General features: G+C 23.3%; 1 protein-coding gene across 50 annotated transcripts in view; it reads right to left on the bottom strand.

Moving 5' to 3' along the window:
• Nucleotides 1–23,817, bottom strand: part of Mhc (myosin heavy chain) — a 118,995-nt gene that overhangs the window by 45,352 nt on the left and 49,826 nt on the right. For 11 of the 50 annotated variants that reach the window (XR_012756194.1, XR_012756195.1, XM_075364502.1 and 8 more), the window contains exons 14-20: nucleotides 19,874–20,044; nucleotides 14,410–14,589; nucleotides 13,493–13,652; nucleotides 10,429–10,481; nucleotides 6,393–6,480; nucleotides 4,865–4,982; nucleotides 4,006–4,123 (exon numbers count right to left, since the gene is read on the bottom strand). Coding sequence is in view for 48 of the 50 variants with exons in the window: in XM_075364502.1 (XP_075220617.1) it covers nucleotides 4,006–4,123; nucleotides 4,865–4,982; nucleotides 6,393–6,480; nucleotides 10,429–10,481; nucleotides 13,493–13,652; nucleotides 14,410–14,589; nucleotides 19,874–20,044 (888 nt within the window). In the remaining 2 variants the exon portion in view is untranslated. Of the gene's footprint in view, nucleotides 1–1,178; nucleotides 1,297–2,434; nucleotides 2,553–4,005; nucleotides 4,124–4,864; nucleotides 4,983–6,392; nucleotides 6,481–10,428; nucleotides 10,482–11,411; nucleotides 11,465–13,492; nucleotides 13,653–14,409; nucleotides 14,590–19,301; nucleotides 19,473–19,873; nucleotides 20,045–20,420; nucleotides 20,592–22,689; nucleotides 22,861–23,817 lie in introns of all 50 variants that reach the window. The other 39 variants (XM_075364520.1, XM_075364517.1, XM_075364496.1 and 36 more) reach the window with 14 other exon arrangements.

Below are 23,817 nucleotides of genomic sequence, written 5' to 3'. Positions count from 1 at the left end.
ATTAGAAAAATTCAGCAGTAGGGACTTATGTCCAGGCTCTACAATGATGGGGGATAAAATATCTCAAATATAAGGGAATAAAGCGCCAAATATATTTGGAAATTTGTAACAGGGTAAATTTGTATTTTTTTTTATAAAGAAATTAGAATTATATTATTTTATTAATATATTAAATTATAACTGCTTAATATTGTTTATTATTTTTTATTGTTTTCAAAAACAATATTTTCTAAAAATAAAAATAAAAAATGTAATAACTATAGAAATTTTAATACTGTTTTACGAAAAGTTCATAGTATACGATTATTAATAGAACGGCATTTTTTTTTTAAGCAGATGATATAATGTGTCAAATAAAGGTAGACATAGAATTACAACTAAGATATTAATGGATCTGACCTATTTGCACTTTTGGCTTTATATACTTCGTGTTTTTTTTAAAAAAACATTAATTAAATTTATTCCTTTTACTGTTTCCAAGTTAATTTTATGTTGAAAATGATATAAATATATAATAAATTTTTTTAAATCATCTTTTGAATTAAATTAATATAACTTTATGAACGGTATTCCAAATATATTAATTTTTATATTATTATTTTATCTCGTGATCAAAACGACTTGCAATGAGATATAAGTCATTAATGAAAATGGTGTAGTAACTTTTCAAGAAATTAAATAGTGTCCTGTTACTTTTTTCACTGAATTTAAATATAATTTTATTCGTTAGTATACAAATCCCAATGAAATCGTAGGTGATATTCGACCCTAAAAGTAAGATCTTTATTCTGTGTAATTTTATAACAGTAATATAATTATTAATTATAAAATGAAATGAATTTGGTGTCTGTTGGATTTCAGATGGCTTTAGATACACTACTACACTACAAGTTTAAAAAATAAAAATACCTTCCTATTGGTGAAACAATCTATTATACATAATTCTTCCATCAAATAAAAGAATTGTTACATTTAATAAAAAAAAGAAATTATTTTGATATATTATTTCGATGACGTCATGATTAAAATTCTCCATAAAAAAATACAAGAAAAATATAGTGTTAATTAAATCCGGAAATAAAAGAAAACGGTTAATGATTTTAAAAATTAAACATTTAGTATTAAAAAAATAATAAGAGTAAGTAAATTAATAAAGGTTTAGGGCTAGGGTTTTGTACCTTTGTATGCCCAAACCGATATTGTTCAGGGTCAATACTGATAGCCGCCAAAATAATCTTTGTCGCATCATCTGCGGCCATTCCATCCTTTACACCTTTAGCGTTCAGAATTTTGTATCTAAAAAGCAATAATATGCAGGCAATCCAAGCAATAATAAAAACAAAATTCAAAAAAGGAGAACAAACAAAAAAGACACTTACACGAAAACGATACTAAAATAGTTTACAGTATTTAAAAAAATAAAAACTAATCGAATTGATACCATGACTTGTAATAAGGATATAAAATTATTTTTATTATAAATTTCATCCGACAGTTATTAGAGTATATGATTAGGAAATTTCATAAAGTATAAAAATTTTTCATTGATAAATTTTACGTTATATAAATCTTTCATGAAGTATAAAAATTGTTTTGAAATTAGCTATATAAATTAGTCCTGATCTTAGAATTATTTAACAAAGTAAATTGTTAAATAGATGATCTTCCTTTAAAATTATTTATTACTTAAAAATTTACAGTGATAATTTACAATTAATCATATAATTACAACAAGGTATGGTATTTATAATTCGATTATAATATCTAAAAACAAAAAAAATCATAATAAATTAAGTCTACATAAAACTACAAAAACAAATTCTGACCTCAAAACTATATACCACAAAATACACTGGAAAAAAAAACTACAGCAAAATAAAACAAAAATAATCTACTTTTCTAAAAAAAAAATATATCTATAATATAAATCAGGGTGGAGGCAGTCTAAAGCCTTTTTATCCCTGTGAGAAAGTGCAAAAACGAAAAAGCTGAAACTAAATTGTGAGATTCATGCTTTATCTGACGAAAGTTAAAAAAAGATTTTTAATCTGTTTTAAAATTTAATAAAACAATTTATGAATTTTACGTGCTAAAAATTGTACTTTGAAGAATTTATATATATGTGTAGTTATTTGGAACACTAGATAATTTGTTTTGAAATCAATTTAAGAAAAAAACTATCAAATTCAATACGAAGATTGAGTATTTAAAAAAAAAAAATAATAATAATAACTTTTTTAAACAATCGTCAGATGTTGTAAAAAGAAAATAGGAGGGACAAACATAACCAAAAATAAAAGTTGGCAACACTGTACATACAACACATTGAAGTATATAATATTTGTGTTCGTATGTACTAAAAAAAAGGAAAAGATAAGCGTAATTTTTTTTACGTAGAAAAGTTTTTTTTTATTGGTTGCAGGGTATTACATGCCTTGGTATGCCCAAGCCTGTACTGGTCGGGATCTAGGGCAACACTCTCCAAAATGATACCAGCGCATTTCTTCAAATCGCTTTCCTTTGAAACAGCAGCAGGGCATAGGATCTTGTATCTAAAAACAATGTTATTTCATTCAACACACAAAAATTCGTACCTCTTTTTTATTTTCTTCATAAAGGAAAATCCATCACTATACAATTGTTAGGTAATAAAAGGGAAAGGTTTGGTAAAAAAGGAATAAAGAAAAATACCACAACAAGTTCATACAATTGTGTTTTAAGGAATAAAAGTAAAAACAGCAGAAGTAGGGAAAAATGCAGATTTTTTGTTTTTACATCGCTAAAGTAACGTAACAACTAAAACGATGTAATTATGTTAGGTATAATATATGAAGAAAATACAGTGTTCTGGGACTAGAGTACCAGATGTATTTTAATAAAGGATCATAAAAAATTAGATCAAAAGAGATTAAAATATAAAATTAATTTCCTTAAATAATAAACTTTTAAATCGAATAATTGTTGAAGAAATAATAACAGAATTATTTTATTTTATTCAAAATTTGCCCAACTAAAAACAATAATACTGTGAATAAAACGCGTCAAAATCGTAAAACTAAAAATGGTAATTATGTCATAAAATCTATTTAAACAATTTCATATATTATACCAAATATATTATTTAAAAAAAAAAACAAAAAAACAAGACATCATTTTAACAGCATAGAAAAAAAAACAATAAATTGAATAGAGTGTGCACAGTTGTATGATTTGTACACAATAGCATAATTGGATATAATGAAAATAAAAGGCTCATAACATATGCAAATGGAATAAAAATTTAAAAGGAATTCAAACTCAAAAATGCAGATCATATAGGTCATTAATGCAATCTTAAGTCTAAAAAGGTGAAAGGGTAAAACAAATTTTTCAATCAGAATACCATTCCAAAGGGGATTTAAAAAACACATCACCCAGATAATGTAAGAAATAGTTATATTTTTAGGAACCATCAATTCAATGATAAAACAAACTTTTAAGCCCATTTTTAATTTTATTAAAAAAAAGTTCATTTTTGATAAGTATTTTTTTTTTTTATTATAAGAAAAAGTTATTGTTATTTTTAAGTATTATTATATATGATAATTTCATTAGTAAGAAAAGCATTTCATGAAGAAAAAAAATGCTTTGAATAACTTTAAAAAAACCGATCCAAAATCTTAACACAATCTATGGTTTTAACGAGCAATAGATAATAAACTAAGAGATTAATCTATTTAAGCAATCTAATAATATTATAATAAAATGGAATATAAAAAGTTACTTAATTTTTAAAAATAAATTATTCTCAAAACAGAATATTAATATAATATTCTATCTTATTTACAAAAATAATAAACTATTGTTGGTTCCTAAAAAATGAGAAAGAATAATAGTTTCGAGGTTTGGTTGCAAAAAAAAAAAAAAAACGGGGTAACGTTGGAAAGGATTTTTGTAGTTTTCCTTTCAATTATCGTGCTTGGATACGTTCCATGTATTTTAAATTTGTTCGTGTTAAATACGTGCCTTGGTGTGTCCAATACGGTAATTTTCAGGGTCCAATTTGACCTCTTCTAAACATTTAGAAGCTGCAATTTTTGGATCTGATTCAGCAGCCATGGTAGCTGGAGCTAAGATCATGTAACTAAAGACATAACAATAAATAATATGCAATCTTGTTGTATACAGAAATACTAAAAACTTAAAAAAAAAAACATAAATACATACATTAATTTTGTATAATTATTATTCATTAGAATGCCAGTGAATTTAAAATAAAGATGAAGGAATATTTATGAAGATTCCTCCAATCAAATATTTAACATTTAACCACGCCCATTGTAGAAGGTGGAGCTTATTTATTTGTTATTTATTATTAATTTGTTGGTTAAATAAGAAAAAAAAAATTGTTTTTTTCTTATATTATTTTAAAAATAAAGACTTCTGCTCCACAAAATATGAGTAATTATAATAAAAATAATAGAACAAGATAATAATGACTTGTTTTAATATAAATAGTTTATGAAAAAAGAAGGCTTTTAAATTTCATTTATTATTTTATAAATCTATGTATCCAATATTATGGCTGTTATTTATACATAAAAATGTAATAAATTTAATAGAATTTGATAAAACTATTTTAATTAAGATTTTATATTTTATTTTATTTTTTTAAATATGACCTGTATTTTAAATTAAATGTTAAATGTATTTTAAATTATAAAAGAATATGGGAATTTTGTTAACTTACAGTGAATTAAATACATGTTTCAATTGTTTAAATATTTAAAAAGAATATAATTAAATGCTTATTAAAAAAAAAAGAAGTAATTATATGTATTATTGGATTTTGAATTTATATTAACATAATATTTTTATAACTTACCGTAACTTAAAGTCAGGGTAAACCATTCTGTTGGGGAAACCTTTACGGCAAATACGGATACCTTCAAGTACACCGTTACATGTTAACTGATGCATTACAAGGTGAGAGTCAATTACACCTGGAGAGAGAAAAATGATTAAAATAACAAACAGGAAATTTATATTTAGTGCACAAAATTTTATAACACTAAAAATAGTAAAAACTTAAAATTTTAATACAAAAACAAAGAATAATAATAAAACCAAATTAAAAAAACAAATCGAGTAAATTTATAGCTGAAGTTAACCACAAAGACTGTGGGAGATTTTGGTTCTATATGTTTTTTTTGGAGGTAATACTTCTTTTATATAAATACGAAAATACTTTGTCATATAAATTGCATGGTAGATAAATAATTCGTAAGTCAAATAAAATATATGAAAATTTAAAGGAAATCTAAAAAAAGAACAGATTAAAATGAATTTACTCAAATGAAAACTAATTTACTACAAATAATCAGCTGTTCATGATGTTTAGTGATGAAGAATACAAATATGAACAGATTATTATTTTTAATATAAAATTTGTGTTATAACGAAGGTTTATTACTCATTACAAAACATTTTAAGAAACCCATTTAGCTAAAGCTTGTAAAATAAAAATAAATAAATAAAAAGACGTATTTAATGAATCTTGCAACATTTTTGAATATATTTAAAACATCTGTTATCCCAGTTAAAAAAAAAATAATAAAACAAACAATAGCTTCTTCAACTGAGATTGCATACAAATATATTTTATAATTAATAAAATTCACATGTATGTAATATTTCCCAGTGAAAATATGTTTAAACATTAATAAAAAACTAAGTTTAATTAAAAATTTAAAAAATAATTATTTTATGTATTAATGTTTATCCATTATATATTATCCAGCAAAATAATCTAGTCATATGCCTTGCTTCTTTTCACTTTTCCTTATGTACATCACAAATATGAGAAAAAATTATAAAAAAGGTTTTCATAAAAAAATCTATAAATAGTGTTCATATTGAAATATTTCGGTTTATTCATTTATTTCAATATAAAATAAGTGATGATTTTCCATCAGTATTTCTGGTTTAAAAACTTATATAAACAGAATTTATATGTTATATATCATCAAATAGCAACAACGCCTTAGTATTAAAACTACTGCGCGTAAAATTTAAATATAGTGTATGAAAAATTTAAATCCGAATTAGGCTTACGTAGGAAAATTAAAAAAAATAATTTAATTATTTTTGAAGTAATATTAAACAGTTTTACAAGCCTTGTAAAAAAAGAAACGTTTCAAAGATACATTTCAAATATTAAGTAGTCATCTTCAGGTACATCAGAATACAACTGAAGATAACACTATAATAATTGAAATAATCATTAATGAAAAAAATTGTATTCTTTCCTTATTTTTATATTACTTCTTATAATTATTTAAATGGGTATGAATATATACTCTATGTTATATTTATATACGTTTAAAATTAATTTTATAACTATATAAACATACCAGGCTGTTTCAATTCATTTGGAATGATGCACCGGACGAAGTGAGGTTGGGTACTTCTCAGAGTGGTCATTAGGTTGTTCAATTGTTCCTATATTACATAAAGAGGATGATTAGATTGTATTAAATAATTTAAAAATGTAAAAAAGTTGTATTTTAATGAATTAATTATTTTGTTGTATTTAATGAGTTAAATAACTAAAATAAGTTATACCTTTTTTTGCCTCGAACTGTAAATATGTTAAGAAGAAAAAACAATAACTATTAATTGAGCGAAAGGTTACTTCTACCTTTAAAAAAATAAATAAAATTTTTCTTCGGTAAGCAAGAAATTTTAATTTAATATTTCTGAAGAAATTAAATTTATGATAATTTAAACGATAAACAGATTTTTTAACCAAACGGAGGCTTTTTAGCCTATAACAACTAATATTGTAAAAATATTTTATGCATCAGTTATTATAGATTATTGTATAATATCCTATATTATTTATAAATAATAATTATAACTTTCTAATATTATCTGAATATCACCTAACCTATTCATAAAAATACATATTTTTTTATGTATAAATAAATTTCCGGATAATAGTTTTATCCAACTATTTTTTAAAGGAAAATTTTGCATTTTTTTTATAACGAAAACTGAAACTTACAAAAATATTAAAATTTTAGGCGATTGTAATTTGAGAATTGAATAAATACGGAAAATTTAGAATTATATTAGAGGATACCCTCCAGAAAGAGTCTGATCGAGTAGATTATAATTTACTTAGATTCTTTCACACATAAAATATTCCGTGAATATATGAATACGTATTCAATGTATTTACCCTAATATTCATGTAAATATTTCATATACAGCATGTCCCACGAAGAGGTATACGCTTTTGACTTAGTATCACTCGTCCATTCACCCACTGATTCTATTGAAACTTTACAGATTTTTAACTAAGATTCTAAAATATTCTGTGAAAATATCAGCTTCTGGTATTTATAGAAAAAAATAGCGGTTTTCAAACAAAAACATCAATTTCAGATAAATCACATTTTTTTATTCATTACAGAATAGCTGGTAAAAATTATTAAAAACAGATGATAATTAGAACTAGAATAATTAAAAACACTTAGATAATTAGTTACGGTTATGAATAATTATTAACTTGTTTTATTCAATTTGAACAGCTGTTCGACAATTCTTCATATGGTAACGTTAAACCTTTTTTTAGAAAAGGTTTAACCTTGGAAGTAATGAGTACAAGTTCCAAAATTATGATCCAGTTTTTTTTTGTACACATCAAGAGCTGTAAAAGACTATTTGATTACTATTGAGTAACCAATGAATGACCGAGAATATGCTAAACACCAATAAGACAGACGAGACAAAGTTACGTATGCGCTATTGGTAAATATGTTATTTTTTATTACTCGTTCCTTTATTAATACCGAATGATCAAAAGTAATTTATATCATAAAATATACGTAGATATAATACTAAACACCTTAAGCCGGTTTATAGCGTAATATAAAATATTTTACAAATATATTTATATATATACATATATATATATATATATATATATATATATATATATATATATATATATATATGTATATATATAAAGATAAACATATTAATAAAAATTAAATTATTAAATAATATCAAATGAGAGATAATGGTTTTACAAAAAATAAACAAAACAAAATCACACATGCACTTCTTCCAACAATCATACGACTGAATAATGTAGGCTACAGCAATAATTAAATAAAAATTTCAACATCGTCCCCCAATGCGATGATAAAATACAGATGAGATACAAAATTAAAAATAATTAAATTAGAATTATGTAAAAAAAAAAAATTAATTTTTTTTGCAAGCTGAAATATAAATATAAAAAAACTGCACAAAATATAAGATTATAAATGCAATAATAAATGTAATATGCAGGCAGTTCATAGTATCAGGAACTGTTTTTATATATTAATTTCTAGCATAATTAGCCTAATTAATTAATTAAAGAAATAATAAAAAAAGATAGCAATTAATTTAACCATGGTCCGTTTTGTACGGTTTGTCACGGTTAATTAAAAATAATAGCGAAATTATTAATATTAGCAGTAATAAAAAGGCGTATTATAATAATAAATGTAATAATTAAGACGAGATACTTTTAAGTAAACTTGAAAATTGTTTTTAAAATTTTTAAAACTGATTTTCTGATGATAAAACAAAAAATAAAAGTGTATTATTTTATTAAATTCTTAAATTGTAAATATTTTTCAAATATATAAAAAAATATTAACACAATTTAAAAAAAAAAAAAAAAAGAAATGAACGAAAAGGAAATGAAAATTTCTAGAACACAAATGGTAAATAATTAAAAGTTAATACTTAGAAATATTTTCGTAAGTTAAAGATTGATATTTATTAAAACAATGATTTTCCTAATTATTTAAAAAAAAGAAATGAAATGATATATGAAATTTAAATTTAAATTTTTATACTATTAAATTAAACTTCAATTTAATAAGAAATATGTTTATTAAAATTGTCTTTATAGAAAAAAAATTACAAAAAAAACTTTTGAGGTAGTAGTAAACAATAAATAACAACAATCTACTGTTTAATTCATACAAAGGATAAAAAAATACAAACGTAAAGGAATAAAAATAATACTACAGGTAAGCTGGGACACACTTCCAGTAAAATAATTTAAATCAAAAATCAAAATTTTAAATCAAAAATTTAAATCACAAAATGTAAATAAAATAAAATATAAGATTTCAATTGTTTACTGCACGAAATTGAAAGTAAAATTGTATCTGGAGTTGACCACCATAGAGCAACCAACTTAACTTCACGTGTGGGAAAAACATGAACTAACAGCTTGCGATTGAAGTAACGAAATATCAATCTGTTATTTTTTTTCTTCGTCAAAATATTTGATAAAACGTCTCATAATAGTTCTACCTTGGACTATGAATATACGATTTTCTCATATTTTTGGATTTGTTCTAATTTATGGTCTTAATAATTGCAAAATAAATAATAAAAACACTATGAGATAGACGTTAATTTAAACAAAGCAGAACTAGTAAACTAAATTTAATGATAATTGAATTAATATCCGTACTTAATATCCGTACAGAATACAAATAGTAGTAATCATAATAAAAATTTTATTATATTTATTAATAATAAAAGGAAATAACACTGCTTAATATACAATACGTGATTAGCTGTAACAGACGCTTGCAACCCAACTGTACTTGTAACTTTATACGACTGTTGAGTCAACTGGCAGTTTAGAAGTCTTTAGTTCACATTTTCTCGCACACAATGTTAACTTAGTGGCAATGTAATTATTTTTTTTATGCTTTATTACAAAAAAAAAAAATGTAAATTCTTTATGTTAAATCTTAAAAGAATACAAAGAAAATATTACAATTTGTTTTTTTCTTGTGAAAATGTATTATTATTATTAGAATTATACAGTCTTCTGTATCAGTTAATCTAAATTGAAAATCATAATGTTAGATTATTTTTTCGTCCAGTTACAAAAACAACCTAACCATGATTTTACAAAATTTAATGTTTTTTTTTTAAATTCAAACTGTTTAAGATTAAATAAAAATATGAAGTTTATAATTTAATACAAAAAAGGAAATAATTTTAGTTAAATTACAAACGTAAATTACAATAACTTGGAAAAGGAAGTGCGTTTAGATTTATGATGGCTATAATTAAAAAAAATATATATGGAAACAAATATTAATAAAATAAAAAATACAAAAAAAAACAACAAAAAAATAAAAATTAAAGGTAAAACTTTTGGCGCGCAAATGTAGGCTGAATGAGCTGCGCATGCTTGGAAAACAAAATGGTCTCTGTACGTTTGACCTTTATTTGAAGTAGAAAAAAAGTATATATAAATAATGTGTATAGAAATTTATATATATAGTAGGCAAAAGCACTGCGTTTGTCAACGGGCAGCAGTAATGGATTTTTATTTAAATTCTTTTTTTAAAAAACTACCTTGTATGAAGATGACACAGTAGCGAAACCACCACCCTTCTTTCCTCTGCCACCTGATTGAACAATTGAATGATGAAAAATATGATATTGTAAACATAACTCATTCATTCCATCAAAAATATTATCTCTCACTCCCTTTCATAATACCTATTTTATCAAATGATGTAGATCGTATGACCAACATCAGGAACGTAGGAGAATTACGGAGAACCATTTATTGGATAACATGAGAAATAAGTGAAAAAAAAAGACAAACAAAAAGAGAAAATGTCTTCACTTTTCTTAACGTAGTAATGTATAAAATCTACATACATAGAAAAATCTTTCAATGTTGAACAATTTAAAAAAAAATTACTAAAAAAATGCTTAGCATCGCAAACAACATGTGATCCCACATGTAACGATAATTATTTACATTTAATAATGTACATAATTATCTTTTTTTAATAAATTTGAGCAAAAATTAATTGTAATCTTTTTTAAAAATTACTTTATATACTAGAAAAGTATGTTATGAACTATTATTTTTATGATTTACCGAAATTAATTTCAAGTTACACAATATGGTGCAATATCTACAACCCGTGTTATATCATGTTCTATTCTGTTAATTTAGTTGTAGCATATGAAAATTTACAAGCAATAAAACTAAAAAAAATATGTAATAATGATAGAAATTTTTCGATAATTACTTAATTATTTGTATATCGAGTAAAAATTAGAAAACTTAATATCCAATAAATGATATAGGATAATATGATTTTATAAAAATTATGGAATACCTCTAGGTGAGAAAAAAATTGAAAGGTAAATAGATAAAGGGTAAAGTTCAAAGAGTAATTTGAGGAAAATATTTTTTATAGGTAAAATAGGTAGGACGGTAATCTACCAGTTGTCTCTCATTTGGTAGTTAAAAATAGCTAGATCCAATGTCTAGAACTAGCTCTAGGGTTAATTAGTAAGGCTACGGGATTATTATTTACCCTGTAAAGGGCGGAGACTGTCATGAATCCTGAACCCTTCTGACGTTTTCCTCCTGTGAACATTTTTATTTATTAATATGTATAAAATATAAAAAAGAAAAAAATATAAATATATAGATTAATTTAATGTATGTATATTGTACTATCATGAATGATAATACATGAATGAAATACAATATGAGTGCGTGCATGAGTTGTATATATACAGTAATGTACGTGTTAAATGTAAATATAAATTTCATTAAGTTTGTATGAATATGTTAAAGAAAGACAATACGTGTATATATATATATATATATATATATATATATATATATATATATATATATATACATATTAAACGGTGAACGAATGTAAACATTATTATCCCGAGAAAGAAAAAAAAATAGTTTGATTATATATTATTAATTTTTTTTAAATTTAAGTTTAATAATAATAAAAAAAATGTATGGATTACAGTTGTTAAACGTAGGTTAATGTAGAATGAGGATAAACAAATGGATTAAGGTTAAGGCTATTATGAAATTAAATACAATTAAATTTAACAAATAATGTTTAGATGATGCTTCATCGAAGAATTCAAAATAAATAAAAAATAAAAAAAGTAGATAATATATATATATTAAAAAAAAATACTTTAATTAAGAATTAACAATTTCAACTTTTAACATTACTGTACAAAGTATTATTTTATGAGAAAAATTAAATGATTGGTCTTCAATTAACCAATCACAAAATGAGAAGATTGACATCATCATTTTTTATACCAATAAATAAAATCATAAAGTTAAAATTCATTTTTTAAATCTATATTTTTATATTTAACTTTATTTTTATTTATTTAACAAAATATTTGATTTTTTTGAATCCTTACAAAAACAAACTATGTTAATACATTCACACTAAAACATTGAAGAAACATTTAAGTATTGCAGAATACTTAAAGCAATGTAATTACTGTAATATAATAGGTGGTTAATAAAATCAAAAATTCTTAAAAATTATCATAAAAATTCAAATTTTGTTGGTTAAAGAAAGAAAAGGAAAAACAACATTTTTTCACTGCATTACTTATGTATTATTATTTTTTATTTAAATGTGAAATATAAATGTAATTTTAATTTAATCAATAACCGATTTTAATTTTATTTTAAAACTGATTAAAAATACAAAAAAACTTTCGTAATTCTTAATTAAATAATCATTTATGTTTAATTTGCAAGATTAAAATAAATAATAAAAATATAAATAAATAATAAAGATATGAACATTTTTTATATTTTATTATTTAGATCATTTATTAAAGTAATTAAAAAGTTTATGATTCTGCAAAACTTAATATAAAAAAAATGTAAATAAATAAAATAATAATGATAAAAATATCAAACAAAAAGAATAAAACATTTTATAAGCAAAAAAAAATTTTTTAAATAATTAATTGCATTTTAATAAGTAATTTTCAGTTTTAATTAAACAGGTTAAATATTATTTATTACCAAGAGGTATTGGAAAATATTTAAAAATTTTTTCCATGTTTACTGAAAAATACTAAAAGTTTCTTTAATACAAAACCTGGTTGTTGATGATGTTTAAGTAATTATAATATTATAATTGATTCAGTTTGATTGATTATTCAATCTACCTAGAAAATACTTTTTTTTTTGTGAAAAAATACATACGAATCATAAATTAAAGCACATCTATGTATGTGTATACAAATTCTGGTTCTGTCTAAGCTTATATTTGTAAGAAACTAATTATAGTCTGTTTAAATTACTGTTTGGACTTAAATGTATACATACATAAAAATATTAATCATATAAAATTCAGGGAAAAAGATAATTATATTTTTTTTTATTAAAAATAATTTTTAAGGACAATAAATTTATTATTTAATAAAATTAAAAAGATATGAAAATAATGATAATTTTTAAAAAGAAATAAATTTAAAGAAATTTTATTTTATTTTAAGAAATTAAATTCATAAAAATTATCTTTATGAATGTAATTATAATAAAGAATTATTAAAAGTTAGATACATAAATTAAAGCCATCATTATTACTATAATAGTTTGTCTTACCCTTGCCACCACCACCGGCAGCTGGTTCTGCAGATTGGCCAGGGTGATCGGCGAAAATTTCTACTAACAATTTGTTGACACCCTTCTTAAATTGATCTACAACAGTGTCATTAAGAGGGTCCTTGTTCTTTTCAAGCCAACCAGTGATGTTGTATGATACCTGATTACAACAGATTAATAAAACAAAAACTATATATTAAAAAAAAAATCAACTACTCAAAAATAATATAATATAATAATAATAATAAAGAAAAAGTATACGTCTATTTAAAAAAAATAAAATAAGTAAATCATAGTCTTATTTGTTTATAAATTCTTTAACAATTCTGTTATTTGAAGTTTGTTATAAGGGTAATATAATTAATATATGCACATCTTTTGAAAATGTAATGATAAAACAATTTCTTATATAACACATCAACTTTTTTGTACATTTCTTCGAGTTTGTCAAGGATTTTGGTAGGCACAATACAAATTACCGTTCTATAGGTATGTATATATATATATATATATATATATACACCTATATTAATAATCCACCAAACGTTTTTTCAATAAAAATTTCTAACGGTATAAACTTGTTTAGCAAATACAACTGTACATTGGTAAAAAAAAACTGGATTCTGTCATTAGAAGTATTATGCTAAAGTTTTAATTATAGTGACGTAAAATTATTTATGATATTTGATGTTTTTAATATGGCCAATAAATCTAATAGTTTGCTACTGGCTTTCCCATTCCACTAATAAACTAGACGATGAGCTATTAAAACACAGTTCATGTAAGTGCTTCGCACAACTACATGTTAACGATATTTCGATTTATTATTTTAATTTTTTCTTTTCACTGCAAATTAAGATCTTAGTAACTTTTAATATATATATATATATATTAATTATTTATAAACAAATACTTACAACACCAGCATAATGTCCAATAGCGAAATGAGCGGCTTGGCAACCAGGCTTTGGTGGTTTTGGTTTCTGGAAGTTTGGTGATTTACCAAGATGGTTGTTCATCAATTTTTCTTCAAAGGTCTTATCAGTAGCTTTTGGGAACATAGACTCTTCTTCAAGAATTGATAAGATACCCATAGGCTGTGTTAAAAAAATATAAAAAAATTATTATAACACATGTATTAAAATTGTTAATAACAGTTTAAGCTTAAAATATATATCTAAATATATAAATTTAGAGTTAGAAGTTTAATCTGTATAGATCATATTATTATATATATTTCATTGAAAAATTGTATGACTTAATTTATGTCATATCAATTTAAATCAATATTTTCAATAGTTAAATTTATTTAGAACTTTTTTATTCACAAAAAAATACGTATTGTACAAAAATAGTAATTTATTAATTTAAAAACATATATATATAATAAACGAACATTCATTTTAAATACTGTCAGTCTTAATTATAGAAAAAATTATCATTTTTTCAGGATATTCAAACAAATGACAATTATTAATTGACTGAATTTAAAAGAAATGATTTAAAAACGATCTTAAATGATAAGAGAGTTATAATAATATATTAAAGTGAAGATTGTAAAAAATGATGATGCTCACATTTAATATGAGTGTAATAAATTACATAAAATTACTAATTTCTGATATAAATGAGTTACTTATATAATTAGAAGATGGAAAAATTATCAAACGACATATAAATATAAATATGTAATAAAGGAAAGGAAATTTTACGAGATATAAAAGAAAAAGCTGAATAATTTTTTGGACGTGTAATGAGAGGAACAAAATATAAAATATTGTAGGATAATATCGACGATATAAAATTTGTAAGGGGAAGAAGAACAATTTAGTCGAAAAATCTTTGGAAATAACTTTGTTATAAATAGAAAGATCTATTTAGAGCGTACTATTAAAAATTTCTGTAATCTCATATTGATTATCAATCTTTGCCGGGTTCGGTATAGAAAGAAAAAGAATGTCAATTTTCTTAATTTTCTGTGGTACCAAAACAGAAATGTAAAATATAAATCAAAATACAACAAGAAAATATTTATTTATAGAAGGAAATATATATATATATATATATATATATATATATATAAAATAGAAATCCTGTTGCCCTTTGATATATGAAAGTAAGAATACCTTTGAAGTATGAAAGTAAGAATATTTATAAGGTACTTGACGTAGATTAAACAGAACATTTTTGTTTAATATTCTGGTTTAGTAGTTTAAGAAACTGTATGTAACTATCCATAATATCTTACGATTTCTTTCGTTTTATATCACAGGTTAATTATTATGTAATTAATTATAATAGTTTTATTTTCCTAATGTATACGTTGCAATCTGTTCAACTAGAGAACAATAAGCAACCTCCACATGGCCCAATGAGATGAGGATAATATGTATGACATGTAAATAAGATGTAGTCTTGAACAGACTCAGGCAGAGCAGTCCTGAGACGTGTGGTTAATTGAACCCCAACCACCAAAATACACCGGTATCCACTGTCTAGTATTCAAATCCGTATAAAAGCAATTAACTTTTAGTACGATTTAAATTTCAGAATGTTCGACTTCGAAAATCAACTGTTAAACAACTGATTTACGACGAGGAGTTAACAACTAGACCAGCCCGGTGAAATAATTATAATAATTAAGACGTTTTTACGCAACATTTATGTTACTGACAACACACCTTAAATTTCACACTGTTGCCATATTGACAGCAGTATTATTAAATTCAATGAGCTGCATTAACAATTCGTTAATAATTATTTAACAATTATTATTATAACTAAAGTTAAAATAAATTTTTAAGAAAAAACATCAAATTGTTAATAAATAATATTTTAGATATTTTTTAATATGAGTTGCCACTACAAATATTTTAATTAATTTTTTTGCGCTACTATTAAAATAATAACAACAGAAAAATTGACTAGCAGGAAATTTATTTTAATTAAATAATAATTTTTATATTATTAACAGTTATAATTAATATTATAATATAAAAATTATAAATAATTAAATTTTCTCTGCTAAGAAATGATTGTATTCTAATTAATTAAGTTTATTTTAATATAGTAAATGATTTGACGCAAATTAATATTAAACAAATTTACGATAGCAAGCTTTTTTTTAAATATTATAAAATCAGTGATAAGTAAAATTAGATAATCTTTTTTTCATAGATATAAATTTTATTTTTATTAACCATTAACATAAAAAATAAAATATAATGAGATAAAATTTATTAAAAAAAGTAAATTATTTAAAATACTATTTTATTTCCGCTAAAAAGAATTAATATTTAAATAATAATTTAAAAATTAGATAAATTTTTTTTAAAAATTATTTGTTCATGAAAAATTATTCAATATAAATAAAATTTCAAATATATAAATATGCAAGATTATTCCTACAGAATAAATACAAAAAAATCTATGTTGTTTAAATAGAATTTAAATATATCTATAAAACAGTTATGTAACTTTCCCGGAAATTTTTGTGCAACTTTTGACTATCGATATTTCCGCTTTCGACAGACTATCATTTAGAAGAAAAATTAAATGGAAAATTAAAATATGTAAGTATAAAGTAAAAAATTATATAAAAAGATTATTCTGGACTTATAAATAAAACTTTAAAATACGGGAAACAAGGTGACCGTATCTTAGCCCCTACACGACCAATAGTAACCAAAATTAAATGGGATAAATGACTCATATTTAAAAGTTATCGTACAAGATTTCATAAGAAGCAATCAATCTAGCTTGAAGACGTCAAGTAAAACAATAACCGACAAAAAAGCAAAAAAAAAAATGAAGAAATAGACTTATTATCCTCCAAATACAATTTTTCTTAAATACATAAAAAAAGTGGCATACTAATGCAATGGGATCACATAATTAGTACAAGAATGTGACTAAGCCCAGAAACAGGAAAAAATAAAATAAGGGATTGTTATTCCGGCCCCTTTATAGCGGGAATGGTTTGAAGAAAACCAAACACCAATAGAAAATATCTTAAGTAAGAGGCATGATTAAATTATGTGAAAGAATTTACCTACCCTTTGAATATAATTTTGAAATGCGGGGTGCATTAAGTCCATATCTACCTGCCCCCGTGACCAAGAGAAAACAGACCAACGTATATACAAAAGTATAAATATATATATATATATATATATATATATATATATACACATCCTTCTGGTATGAACCGATTAATACAAAGTATACAGTATTGTGACCAAAATTAATTTGTATAACAGAAGCAATCGTGCTGAATTTCATCCGAATCACTTCATTCAGAAATCAAGCAAAAAATAGGCCACCATGCATACGTTACGGAATTTTTCAATGTTAAAATTGTATTTTTTTTAGTTAGAGGACGTCATAATACGTCAAGGTCTGCAGATATCCCGAGATGCAAAATTTAACCCGATTAACATACTTTTCCTTCTGCAGTATACTGTTCTATTACAGTAGCTATTTTATAACTATATAGATGTAATTAATAAAAATCTATTTTGAAAATTTTTAATTTTATATATATATATGAGTGAAATTTCGAATTAATTTTTAACATTAATTTGAAAGAACATAAATTTTATTTTAATCTCATTTAAATATTTAAAAAAAAAATTATATCTCTGGTTATTAAAAGCAAATAACACATTTTTTAATTATGAATAAAAAAATAATATTTTTATAAATTAATCTAGTACATATTAAAAAAATATATATATATTTAAAAAAAAAAAACAAAAAAAAAAAAACGTTTTTATATAGACTGAACAATCTTTTTTAAAATTGTTAAATTAATAACCTTCAATGAAAAGTAATTTTGATTTCTAAACAAACATTTGAAAAAAGAAAAACAGTTTTTAACAAACTAAATATTACCACTGATTTAAAATAATAAACAAATATTGCATTAATCAAATTAATTAAATAAAACTACGAATTAATTATTAAATAATAGTAATAATACTGCAGCATAACTACTTTTTTGTAGTAAATTAATAAATTACTGTATTTCATTATTTTATACTATTATTATAATGAAAATAATAATTAAAATTAAATGCGTAAATAATTTGCTTCGTTATACATTATTCCTGACTAAAAAATTAATTTAAAAATGAAAGCTAAGCAACTATTTAAGCAATTAAATAAATTCAGTAATATTTATATACAAACAAATTATAATAAAATAGATATAATTATGTAAAAAAAAATATAATTATATTATAAGCATTATAAGCAGTTACAATACCTGAATTTTTCGTAAGTATGTTGGTAACTGAATTTTTATCAACGCAAAGCAAAACTAAACAAGCTTAATTATGTACAACAGGAAACATAGCAAACAAAAATAAAATGTGTCAAAACTACAATGTGCATGTTTAAATGACACGTGTGTGTGTTAAAATTAAGTGTATTTAAAAAAAGTATTGTAAAATAGAATTCACACGATTAAAATATATTCCATCATTATTAAAATATCTTAACTCGATGAAAAGTTTATTTAAAGAATAATTACTTCTAATTACGGAGCGCCAATCAGAAAATTTACTCTCCGAGACATTTATTTGGTTAAATAACGTATCGATGTCACATATTTATAGATAATAAGTCAGTATACATAATTGATGAGAACAAATCAAAGATTAATTGTATCATGTGAATTTATTTAACCATACTTATTGATTATTATTTTGCATATTCTAATAAAATGTAATTTACGTAAAATATTAAACTATTAACGGTTAATGTTAGTAAAACAAGGGAGTAACCATGTTTCATTTGGTCTCCCAACCTTTTCAATAAGCTCAATGCAAGCCTGGAGATCCATGCCGAAGTCAATAAATGTCCATTCGATGCCTTCTCTTTGATACTCTTCTTGTTCGAGTACAAACATGTGATGGTTGAAGAACTGTTGTAACTTCTCGTTGGTGAAGTTGATGCAAAGTTGCTCGAATCCATTGAACTGGTGTATTTAAGCATGACAAACAGACAAACAGATCTCAACACACATAACACAAGGATTGAAGGGTCTCATTCTCAACTTTTAAAGGTACGATAAACAAAATGCATGATAAAAAAAATTAATTAAGAAAACATTACTCTGTTTAAGTCAAAAATAGTTTATCGATAGTTTATGTCAAAAAGTATAACTATCGACCAGAGTTTTAAAAAAATAAAAAAAGATATTTAAAAACAATAAAATAAAACCATAACAACATATCATCAGAAAGGGAAATGCATGACCAGAAGTAATATTAAATATAAGTTAAAAAAAAAAAGTTTAGGTACAACAGTTGCACCCTGCGGAACCCTTATTAAGACAAGACAACTTTGATCAATTTGACGATCCTGTTTCTGTTTTACCTTCTCGATCAATTCAATGCAGGCGGCTAAATCCATTCCAAAATCGATGAAAGCCCACTCGATTCCTTCTCTAGTATATTCTTCTTGTTCAAGAACGAACATGTGATGGTTGAAGAATTGTTGAAGTTTTTCATTGGTAAAATTGATGCAAAGTTGCTCGAAACCATTAAACTGTTTTATAAATCATAACACAAATAGCACACATAACAAAAAAAACCAAAAACTACAGCTACTTCTACAGAACAAACAGCACGTGACCAGTAGTGTTTGCAATTTATGGATAAAGGAACGGTATCAGTTACATATGATGTTCAAGGTAAAAATGGTTAACACAATTAGTAATTATGTCTCATGTACATTTTTTATACGACATATTATTCAACACTTATATGGTACCATTTCTTGTTTATTTTTGTTCGTTTTAAGACGAGAACATAGAGGGAAAACATAATTTAATACAAATATAACAGAGCTATGTCAAATCTTGCTCCATTAAATTGTCCAGTCCCGCTGGAATCAATACTGAAGATTTTCTCTGTTCTTTTACCTTTTCGATCAATTCAATACAGGCTAGAAGATCCATTCCAAAATCAATGAAAGCCCAATTAATTCCTTCTTTCTTATACTCTTCTTGCTCAAGTACAAACATGTGATGGTTGAAGAATTGTTGCAATTTTTCATTTGTGAAATTGATGCAGAGTTGTTCAAACCCATTGTACTATAAAGATTTTATATATACATTTTTTTAAATTACTGGTAAAGAATATACAAAAAACCAAGTAGATTCTGAAATTGATTCGATAAGGAAATTCTTAAAGGAATTTGAACCAATCTGTCTCTTTTTTTTATAATTCAGTTTACACAATTAAAAAATGTTATTTACTTCTCAATAAAATATCTACATGATAATCTATATCTTTGGAAAAAACTATGGAGTACAATGATTTGCTCACGTCTAAAGCCTGAAGACTTAATGACATGACATAGGAAATAATAAAATATATCCAAAGATAAATGAATTATTTCCAGATAATACCAAAAACTCTTAGAGGAAAAGACGATTCTGATACTCTAAATGAATCCTTATACAATTTTATTCAAGGAACACATTCAATAAATTTTAATTTTTTTTTGAATAAATGACCATAAATGGAAAAAATTTCATCTATCCAAGATTAAATTCATGTAATCAAGCAAAAATAAATTCCTATAACACAAGAATTGATGTAAAGAATTATATTTGTAAAAGTCTTAAAAAAATACATTTTTACTGTAATAGTTTAAATGAAAATAACCTAAGTAAATAAGTAAACTTTCCAAGAAGAAAAAAAATCATTTAAAAGTTAACAAAGCAATAAGGTACATTTTAAAAATTAAATTAAATTATGATAATGTAATACTTTTACAATAAAAATTATCCGGTAATCCTTCAATATGTTTTTTTTTTCAGTATAAAAGACAGAGTGATTTTCCATCGGAAAAGATATTAAAAATTGAAAATCTGGTAACAATGGAAAGGAAAGGACTTTATAAAATAAAAAAGAAATAAATAACAAAATATACAGAATAAAAAATAAGTGTAAAAGTATAATAAACTATTTACAGTAACAAAATATAATTTAGATATTTGCTGTCTTCCAATAATGAAAAATATTTTATTTAATATCAATAAATTTTCTACATTAAAAAATTGTATTTTTGAAACTGATATTAAATAATGTTATAATAAATTTTCATAAAGTATGTACAGCTCTTAATGATTTACAAGCCAAAATGGAAATGGAAATAGAAAATGGTTTGAATTTTATTTTATTAAAATTTTTCATGATCCTTTGTGGGGAACGAACTTTGATTTAGACATAAATAATTTAAGTTACTGATTAACCGACAGTGTCAAAAAAATATTATTTACAGTCTATTGGAAGGCAGTAAATATGAAAAAGAATTATTTACATATACCTGGAGACAAGATAGACAAAAATAAGAAAAAATCATATAAATAATACAAATAGATAGTATTACATACATATAATGGAAATTGATAAAGAAAGGAAAATAGAAAGCGAAAGAAAATAAGAGAAACAGAAGTAAAGTTATTAACAGAATTACATACATATGAGAGAACATGACTAGGTGTGTATTTGTTAGTAGCAAATAACAAACACATAAAGCAAAAATAATGTAAGAACTATACCTTTATGCATTATCAATATATGTACAACAATAATAATAATGCATTTGAAGATCCAAAATATTTGTGTCCGTTCACGAATTTACTTACTGTTATTCGGATTTAAATGAACTTCTTATCTATACAAAAATCTACGAAAAAATTTAGACATACATTCCATAAAATCCGAAAATGATCTGTTTAAAAAAACTGGTAAAATAGTTTTTGTTCCATTAAAATTAAAATTACTTTTAGATGATTATACAAAATTAAATAAAATATAACATTAATAAATTAAAAAATACTAAAATAGAAATAACAAGGGCCCACATATTTCTTCCCCGATACTATATTTTACATATTAGAAAGTAAACGAAAATCAACAAAGAAAAATTGTAAAATTGGAACTAATAAGAATGATTTATTTAAAAAAAATTAAATATAAGATGGGGAATTGAACCCGACACTTCTAATATAAAAAATGTATATCAATTAACTAAATAAATTTCTGTAAAGAATAAACTGACTAAAAAAAGATCATGATTCGGATTTCTAATTAAAGAAAAAAAAAAAAAAACGATTCGTGCTGATACACATCTTTTATCTTTCAGGGTTTTTACAAATTTTTTTTTGTCAATGAAAATACCTTCTCAATAAGATCAATACAGGCGAGAAGATCCATTCCAAAATCAATAAAGCTCCAAACGATTCCTTCTCTTTTATATTCTTCTTGTTCAAGTACAAACATGTGATGGTTGAAAAATTGTTGCAATTTCTCATTTGTAAAGTTGATACACAATTGTTCAAATCCATTAAACTGTTAGTGAATTAGATGAAAATCATTTTGATGATTTGAATAATGTTGATGATTATGATGATGAAATAGAAGAAAATGTTAGTAACAAAAAAATTATAAAAATAAATAAAATAAAAAATTAGCTGAAATTAAGTGATATTATATAAAGACAAAAAATATTATTTATTACATATATATATATGTAAATAAATATATGTATAATATTTATATACATATAAACAAAAATTAAAAATTTAGTACTGAGTTATCAGAGATGTATTTGAGTTATATCTCGGCCGACTATTTGCCACGCCTCTAATAAATCAACAGCAAACGATCGTCAATCTTGTTACCAATAGGAGATGTAAAGGGATGTAGGAATAGGGAAAGAGAGTAAATTATTATTATTATTATTGGTTGATCCGTCACTTTAAGCAGATAATACGCTGGAAGTGCAACATTTTTAATATAACGAATGTTGAAAAAACATAGCAAAATCTATTTTATTTATTATTTTTTTTAAACAAAAATTGTCAAGATTAATATATCCGGTAATCAGTATTGAAATGAGTCAAACAAAATTTCAAAATTATGGCCATTAGCAACTCAAAAATTTATCGAGTCACATCTTCAGACCAGCTCTTCACACACTGTTTAATGTTACATGAATTTTATCGGAACAAAAAATTGTATAAAAATGTTAATTATATTAATCTCTTTTATTAATAAAATGATATAAAAAGAAATTTTATTTTCCTGGAAGTGAATCGATAATCATTTAGTGAATCGTATTAATATTTGAACCATTACGATTCAAAAAATACTTAATTCCAAAGAAATTTTACCAGTATTTTTTTTCTTAAACAAATTTAAGAGTATGTAAATTCTTCATTCAATTAAATTATATAATACCGAGTACAGGATAAACCCGGTATATTATCAGTTAAAAAAGTAAATATCTATTATAAGTTATGAATT

Source organism: Lycorma delicatula, chromosome 4, assembly GCF_047948215.1.
Source record: "Lycorma delicatula isolate Av1 chromosome 4, ASM4794821v1, whole genome shotgun sequence".
Lineage (NCBI taxonomy): Eukaryota > Metazoa > Arthropoda > Insecta > Hemiptera > Fulgoridae > Lycorma > Lycorma delicatula.
Note: the sequence above shows the minus strand (reverse complement) of the source record. Positions and strands in the feature narration are given on the sequence as shown.